Source organism: Microtus ochrogaster, chromosome X, assembly GCF_000317375.1.
Source record: "Microtus ochrogaster isolate Prairie Vole_2 chromosome X, MicOch1.0, whole genome shotgun sequence".
Classification (NCBI taxonomy): Eukaryota; Metazoa; Chordata; class Mammalia; order Rodentia; family Cricetidae; genus Microtus; species Microtus ochrogaster.
Window position 1 is genome coordinate 305,124 of NC_022026.1, and position 8,908 is coordinate 314,031.

The 8,908-nt window shown below is 47.3% G+C and overlaps 1 protein-coding gene across 4 annotated transcripts in view; it reads right to left on the reverse strand.

The window, feature by feature from the left end:
- Positions 1-948: 948 nt before the first annotated feature.
- The window catches only part of Bcorl1 (BCL6 corepressor like 1), a 67,983-nt gene continuing 60,023 nt past the window's right edge, over positions 949-8,908 (reverse strand). For all 4 annotated transcript variants that reach the window (XM_026784830.1, XM_026784832.1, XM_005358402.2 and 1 more), the window contains 3 exons: positions 8,297-8,374; positions 7,030-7,180; positions 949-2,869 (listed from right to left, as the gene is read on the reverse strand). In XM_026784830.1, the coding sequence (XP_026640631.1) occupies positions 2,587-2,869; positions 7,030-7,180; positions 8,297-8,374 (512 nt within the window). In that variant the 3' untranslated portion in view covers positions 949-2,586. The remainder of the gene's footprint in view (positions 2,870-7,029; positions 7,181-8,296; positions 8,375-8,908) is intronic.

Here is an 8,908-nt window from a genome sequence, read left to right on the forward strand (position 1 = left end):
TAAGTTTACCTCTGGGGAATGGGCGGACTCTAAAAACCCAGCCACCCCATTGCTCTGGCCGGCCCACTCAAGCCACAATGAGAGGCCCCACAGAGCTTCAAAGTTTGTAGGATCCAGACCTTCAAAAACATCTTCACTTAAAGAATAGCAGACACATTCTGGGGCCTGCAGACAGAATTTTAGCTTCTGGTTATTGAAAAGTGGGAATAATCATAAAACTAGGGACTGGTGCCATGCCTTTACTTGCCTGTCGTCGGCAACTAGAACCATGGGCAGGCAGCACTACTCAGGTGGGCAGGGAAGGCACTGGGCAACAGTGAGGGTGCTGGCAAGGGTAAGGACAGGGTAGGGAATTACATAGCGCAGCCAGGTGGGCAGTCCCAGCAGGCAGATGACTGTACTAGGGGGGATCACACCGCCACCCAGCAGTCAAAGGGGGCTGCTCCCCTACTACTGTTACTCTGGTTGCTAACAAGAAATGCTCCTTCCACATCCCCAAATCAAGGCAACCCCAAGTTGGACTATTTTTACCCTTGTGGGCAGGGGCCCTGGGACATGCCCCCCCTCCTTCCTTTCCAGATTCCCACCTGATCTAATGACCGAAAGCTCTATTCTGCCTTGCCTTCACCCACCATGTCCCTAGGGACCATTCAACACCCCAAAAGCCACAAAGGGAGGAGAGTGAGGACAGGAGACAAAGGCCCTGACACAGGTTTTTCAGTATGCAAGTGTTTTTGACTCCACAGCCAGTTGCTTAAAACGAAACATAAAGGGCAGCCAGAGTACACACCAAAATGCAAAACAAAGTAAAGGCAAACAAAAAAACAAAATAAACCACACAGTATCATAAATCTCAACAAAATAAAGAAAATTGAAATCCAAGCCCCCTCAACTTTATATATATGTATATATGTGTGTATATATATATATATATATATATATACACACACACACACACACACACATATATATAGTTGTTAAAAAGGGAAAACAATTGTTCAAAACCAATTGGGCACGATATGGCGGGGTTGTCCTACAGAAGGGGGCCCAGAAAATCCCCATGGGAACAAAAATCACACACAGTTAAAAGAAACAATGCTCCTAAATGGGTCAGGAGCCTCCAGAGAACAGATTGTCCCATCCCCAAACTGGCTTTTTTCTTTCCTTTTTTGTGTCTTTTTTTTTTCATTTTCTTCTTTTGTTGTTGTTTAGCACCTGTACAATAAACTGTACCATCTCCACCCAGAGCCAACCACAGCAAGGCCCTTCTGCCTTTTGATGGTACATACTTAAAATAACAATCTATAGAAAAATAAGAGGAGTGGGAAAGACAATGTCATGGAGGGCGGGGCCATGGAAACAACCCAAGCTCCTCCTCCCTCCCTCTCTCCCTCGGCCCTGTATCAGGTCTAACACTAGGCTTCTCAAGGCCCATAAGCCACTGGCACAGCTACAAGTCCCCAAGTGGGCATAGAGCCAGACTAGAGACTTGTCCCTGCCCTTGCCTAGTCAGCCTCAGGGTCCCTTACAGATTCCAGAGGAGAATCAGAGACTGGTGGAGGAGACACGGGAAAGGGTGCTCGAAGTCTGTGGTAGGGGTGGCAAGGCAAAGGCTGGGAGGTGAAAGGCTCAGTATCTCAAGATGGGGAGCCCAGGGAGGTAGGGTGAGGCAAGGAGGGGTACAGGGCAGAAGATGCCAGACTAACTTCATACTGTGCACTCTGAGCAGAGCAGTATGCGGGAGGCCCCCTCAGCCCTCAAGCCCATTCTCAATCTGCCTTTATTAGAGGAACTCAGGAACCCCTCTCCCTAGTAAACACTAAGATGGCAGAGCTGCTACAAAGGGCAGGGGTGGGGCAAAACTGGCAGGGGGTGGGGGAGCACCAAAGGCCAGGGATTTGACCCCAGTTCCCCAGCTCTGGGCCAGCAGCAGCCAGGATGTTTAGTTGTGTGATGATGTCCCTATCCTTCCTCACCCTGCTCCCTCCCCAGCTGGGGGAAGGACAACCTGGGAATCAGTTTCATGGAGGGAACGAGTATCCCCAAAGCTTATCCAGGAAGAAAAAGGAAAGGAGGTAAAGAAAGTCCCTCAAAACAACAAGTTGTCTCAAATTGTCACAGTGATACAGACTTATCAGAAATCAACGAAACAATACAAATTAAATACTAATAAAATAAATACTATGGAAGACAGAAGAGTACAGGGAAATGGGGAGGGGCACTCAGAGATTTGGGCTTTTCTCATTTCTCCTTAGGACAGGCCACAGTCACCCAGGCCCATCTGGTCTTGGTCATAAGCATAGAAGCCAGTCCCAGGGACCCTGGTGCCACTTCCCAACATCTCCACACCTCTTGTCTTCAGAAGTGGAGTTCAACTTTCCACCCCATCACCAACCACAACATGGAGATGAGAACTAACTGTAACCCAAAGAAAAAAGCTCCAGTCACTAATGCTGGCATTGATAAGGTGGCTTCTTGTTGGTCCGTATTATTGCCTCATTCTGCAGTCTGGTGCTCGGTGGGGGAGACATGGGCGGTGGGGAAAGGGTGAACTCGGAGGAGAAAGAACGCGGAGGGCTGTTTCGGTCAACTGCTCCAAGACTGGTATTCCACCTCAGACCCTAGGAGCCGCAGCAGCTCTGGCTCGTACTGCACCAACTCCACAGTCTCAGAAGAGCCTGGGGGAGATCTGTCCTCCAAGCTTCCAGGCCTCTCAGCTGGGGTCAGCAGCTGACTTGAGGCCACCTGCCGGTAGAACTCGGCCTTGGGCAGGGTGGTGACTTCAAGGTGTGGAAACCGGGCCTGAAAGATTCTTGAGGAAAGCTTCAGCCTCTTCAGGACATCGGAAAAGAGGAACCAGTTGCAGGGTCTGGAAAGATAAAGATGGAGTTAGGGAAGCAGGTTCAGGAGGAAGGGTGGGGGCCCCAGAAGCATTATAGATGGCTAGGAGACCAAGTGACCCCCCACTCCCATACTTCTGAGACTCTCGCCACTACCTCCCAGGAAACCACAAGTTTCTGGGATGAGGCTGGGACAACACAATACCTGCTCCAGCTTCTAACTGAGGTCAGTGAGCACACCTATGGGCTAGCTCTACCACATAGGGCAAGCCAGGGAAAATAGGCCTCTTGGGGCTTTCCCTGGTTCTTAGCCTGCTAGCCCATGGCCTGACATCTACTGTCTGCTGGGACCACTTCTTCCTGAACCCCACTCCAGCAACCCTGCCTGGCTTCTCTCCCCTGATCTCTCTCCTGCTCACTTGTCCTTCTAGATCTTCTCTAGTGGAGGTGGAGCTGTGGAGAAAGGCCTAAACTGTGGGTAATCCAAAAGGCATTTCTCTTTGGCTCCGAAATGCATTAGACAACTTTTTTTTTCCTCCAGCAACGGCAGCACCAATGTTTCTGCAGGCCCAGGGCTCACATTACAGCCAGTCTGCCCTTGTGGAGCACATCCAACTGGGCGGCAGCCTACGGACAGCTGGGAGGGTGCTGCAGAGCCGGTCACCCACCAAGGGTTTCCATCGGCTCTCTCCAGAAAGAAATACTGCAATCTCCCCTCGTTAGTGTCCCATTTCTAGCCTTTGCAGGGTAGTGGAGAGCACAAGTAGCCAAGGCCTTACACTTGCCATCTGTCTGTTGAATCCTTTCTCTTGATGGGGGAGGGGACTAAGAAAGCTATTTTAGCACAGGCTTAAGCACATAGGTTTAAAAAAAAAGAGGTGCTGAGCAGAAAGTAAGACATACCCAAGAACATAGATATGGGTTTCTCAAAGAGTCCCTTGGATCCTCTTTTCTAAAATGAGAATATGATCCTCCATTCCCTCACTGAATAGCCTCCAATGGCTTCTAGCAAAAATATACCAGCTTGGGTCTCAGTGGCTAAGAATACATGCTCATCTTCTAGAGGACTCAAATTCCATTCCCAGCACCCACACTGGGTGCCTCATAATTACAACTCCAACTCCAGGAGACCTGACCCCTCTGGCCTCCTTTGTGCTCATGTACACATATCCACACACAAATGCACACATATACACACAATTAAAAATAACATAATAGCCAGATATGGTGGCACAGGCCTTTAATCTCCGCCCTTGCGAAGCAGGGACAGGAAAATCTGTGTGAACCTGAGTCCAGCCTGGTCTACATAGTAAGTTCTGGGTCATCAGCAAGTTCTAATTCTTTATCATGATAATAAGACAGACCACCCAAAGATGACCCCAATTCAACCTCTTCAATTCAGTCTCCAGCTCCCCCACATGCACTTACCACAGTGCACCCCTGTCCTACCAGAACAGATAATTTTTAAAGACTTTATGTGTATAGATGTTTCGCCTGATGGATGTCTGTGCTTTATGTACACCTGGTGCTTGCAGAAAGTCTTTTTGGATCTCCTGTAACTAGAGTTACAGGCAGTTGTAAACTACCATGTAGGTGATAGTGCCAGGAATTGAACACAGGTCCTAGAGGCCAGTGTGCTTAACCTCTGAGCCATCTCTCCAGCCCCCCTTTTGAGAGAGAGAGAGAGAGAGAGAGAGAGAGAGAGAGAGAGAGAGAGAGAGAGAGAGAGAGCGCCTCTCGTTATACAACCTCAGCTAGCCTGTGACTCATTCTGTAGACCAGGCTGGCCTCAAACTCTAGATCTGCCTGCCTCTGTCTCCTGAGTGCTGGGATTAAAGGCATGCACCATCATGTCTGGCTTTTGTTTTCTGTTGCAATGCTTTTGCTCATGCCATCCCTATGCCTCTTCTTTTAGCCCAGCTCAGATGCCATTTCAAACCTACAAAACCTCAAAGAAACTAAGTGTTAAGTCCATCTTCTACGGGCTCACGACACTTGGTTCTCAGCCCTATTATGATACTTCCAACAGCTCATTTCCAAAAGGCTAAAAAATCAAAATAAACTGTGCTCTTCTTTAGGGACTAGGAATAGAGCTCAAGACAGACTTAACTTTTTATTTTTCACTTGACATTCTTTTTACAATAATAAACCTGCTTAGAACATTTAGCCTTTTATTAAAGCTAATTGGACACTTATCTGTCTACTACACTTGGCTGAGTTTTTTGAAGGCTAGAATTGTCTGTGCTGTGGATCTTAAAAAGTTTGATCCAGTGCATAAAACATGGTTATGAAATCAATCACTCTACACAGTAACTGAAACAGCTAGCTAGCTGGGCACGGTGGCTCAAGTCACTTGGGAGACAGAGGCAGATAGACTGAGGTCAGCCTGGTCTCCCTAGTGAATTCTAGGCCAGCAGGGCTACATAGAGACCCGGTATCAACAAAACACCTTCACATATTTAGACTCAATCCTTTTCCTAAAATTCAACATTTCTTCCACATGATGGCAAAGTCTGTCACATTATAAAATTAGGGAATGGAATGTTCTAGGCTAAGAAAAAGTGACAATCAATGCCATATACTTGAACAATCTCTTTCAAAGAATGAGGATTAAAGGGCTGGAGAGATGGTTCGTTCAGTGGTTAAGAACACTATTTGTGCTGGGCGGTGGTGGCGCACGCCTTTAATCCCAGCACTCGGGAGGCAGAGGCAGGCGGATCTCTGTGAGTTCGAGACCAGCCTGGTCTACAAGAGCTAGTTCCAGGACAGGCTCCAAAACCACAGAAAAACCCTGTCTCGAAAAACAAAACAAAACAAAACAAAACAAAACAAAACAAAACATAAATAAATAAATAAATAAATAAATAAATAAATAAATAAATAAATAAATAAATAAATAAATAAAACACTATTTGCCCTTACAGAGGACATGGGTACAATTCCCAGCACGCATGTACTCAGCTCACAACTGTAACTCCAGTTCTGGGAAACCCAATGCCCTCTTTCTAGCCTCTGCAGGCAACAGGCTCACACATATCTGCAGGCAAATAACCCATATCCCTCGGCTTATAGGGTGGCATGTGGCCTTTGGTTGTCCATATTCTGTCTGTACCTAAAGCAAACTATTCTGGTCCTTTTACTGCCTATGGCCCAAGATCCTGTTTCAGAGAAGGAGATGGTGAATACTTGGGAGGAATTTGTGCAACACTATGTCCCAGAGGCCTGGCCCATCCTCTGGGACCAGCTTCAGCCCAGAACAAGGAGTCTAGGAACAAAAGGGGAACTGATCCTGCATTAAACAATATATTTATTTTCTATTATGAGGGTTTTCCTGTATATATATATACACACCGCATATGTGATTGGTGTCTGCAGAGCACAGAAGAGGGCATCGGGTCCCTTGGAAATGGAGTCATTGATGGTTGTGAGCTGTCATGCGGGTGTGGTATTTAAACCTGGGCCCTCCCTAAGTGCTCCAAACTGCTGAGCCATCTCTCTAGTGTCCTGACCCAGCATTTTTATCCACCCACCCAGCACCTCCATATTCTGATGCCCTGGAAAACCCATCAAAATCCATGGTCCTGAAGGCTGACAAAGTTCCTTCAAGTTAGAATTCTGTCAGTTCTGAATTAACCAAGAGTCAGTTGGGCTCAGTCTAATGTAGGTGTCCTCTGGTCTCCAAAGAGTGGGGCTCCCCTGTAGTAGGACAGTCACCTGAACCAACAGTGCTGATCACCTTGCTGGTTTTAAGGCTATGAGAGGCTGTGCTGTGGATTGCTTAAGGATCCTAGTATATCCAAAGCTACGGCAACCAGAGGCCTTGGCTTTTCCAAGAATCCCAATTGCAAATATTTTGTCTAGCTGTCCCCAGAAAAAAATTTCCAGAGATTCTAATAGCTCATCATCCCAAATACTTCCCTACAGATTACCACCTACACACAGTAAGAGTGCAAAAGTTCTTCAGATTTGGGGGCCTGGAAATATACCAAGTTGATAGCCAAGGTGTAGTCCTTGAGATCTGTGAACCTTGAGTTTGGATGTAAACTACATTCCTTCCGGAGTGGGGAGCAGAGCATCTTTCCCCAGGCTGCATCTGCCTCCTTCTGGAGAGCTCCTCCTTCTCTGGGAGGCAGGTCAGTGGTTGCCAGGACACTCTCACACGGTCCCTGTAGACTTCCCAGACACTTACCCACGGGACACTGACACTTGGAGGTTGTAACAAGGGAGAAGAGGCTTGTCTGAGAGTTCGAACATGAAGTCATCCTGTTCTGAATCGTCTCCTTGCTCGGCACTCCCAGGAGGGTTATGGAGGAGGTCGCAGGCAAACCCGTCTTTTTTCTCTGTAAATTGAGTACCCAGGAGATCAGCTACTAGCATAAAACTGAAGCAAGGAAACCTTTCAGCCAGATAAAGGGATACAAAGGGGCGGCTCAGGAGATAAATACAAGGCTACAAGTCGCTGGCTGGATTTACTATGGGCCCACATCCTTGAAAGGGCACATGAAAACTCTAGTCTTGGAAGGAAGTATGTTGTGGTCAGAAGTCCATTATCCTTCTCCACCCTCTGACTGGAAAAGGCAAAACACTCTGAGAGGATGGCAGCTCAGCTCTTCCAGACGGAAGGCAGAAAATAACTAGCAGCCGGCAAGGGTCCAGTGAGGTGAAACACCTGTCCTCTGCCTAGAATGTCCCCAATCTACCTCATTGCCTGACCCTGACTGAAGTCTAGGGACTTAAAAGGTTTCCTTCCCCAACCAATCATGTGGTTGTGTCCCACTGCCTTTAAGACCAATCTGCTCTTCATCCTCATCCCCTGGTTCACACAGGACAAATGCTGAATGAGCACAGACAAAGGTGTGCTCATCTTCCTGCTGCCTGCTCTTTAGGCCAGAGGGTTAAGGGCTCAGGACAGCAGCAACCTCAAAAACAGGGGCTGAGCCCCGGTGGTGGACCACGCCTTTAATCCCTGCCCTTGCCTTCCCGCTCTTGGGAGGCAGAGGCAAAAGGATCTCTGCGTCCCAGGCCAGCCAGAGTTACTTAGTAAAACCTCATCTCAAAAACAAAGCAAAGGAAAACAAAATCAAACCCAGAGAAGAAAATAAAACAAAAACCAAGGACTGCCATCATAGGGGAAGAGTGACAGAGAATGAAAGTCGCCAGATGAAGGCTTGACACTCCCTACAATGTGAGCAGTACCAAAAAGAGGTTAACACTAGGATTTACAAAGCTCCCAAGGTGGTAGAGAGGCAGAAGGCAGGGGAGGAAGATTTTATGCAAATCCCTGTGGCACCTCAGACTTCATACTACTGACTGGAGCCTGAGGGGGAAGGGCTGAAAGGGTTTATAAGCTACTACCAGGTGAGGAATGACTGCCTCCACAGAGGGGGCTCCTACCTCCAAGAAGTACTGGTGATATAGATACATACATATAGCCAGTCTCCCCATTCAGAACTTACCCAACACAGAACTGCTGTAAAAATCCCAGGATGCACGAGGATCACCCTCTGCTCTGCCCTGAAGATCCGAGAGGTGATCTGATGAGAGAGGGGAAGTTGTGAGACTAGGAAGAAATCGTGAGGATTATCCCTGTGGGATTGGGGGGAGGGGAAGAGGGTCCAGGGTGACAGGAAAGAGGTTCACTTCCTGCTCACAACAGACTGCAAGCAAGGAGGCAGAAGTCCCATGCAGCTCACCGATATATGGCCTAGTTTTTAAATAAAAAGATTTTTAAAAAAACAGTCTCCAGTATTTTAAAACAGGGAAATTTCACTTAAAAATTAGATTTCCAACTTTTTATTAAAAAAAAAAAACAGATAAAATCCAAAGATCTGGCAGCATCGCCTCTGCATTCCTGTATGTCAACAGTTGGCTGGAGGAAGCTGTGACATGTATAGTCTCCAGTCCTCACTGGGCCTCTTCTCTATTTTACACATCAGCCAGGAGACTTGTAGCTTGGGGACCTCAGCTTCAAAGAGCACAGGCCATTCCTTTATAAGCAGAATCCTTTGCCTAGCACAAGTATTAATGCACCCAGTTCACGATCTGATTCTTTTTTTTTTTTTTTTTTT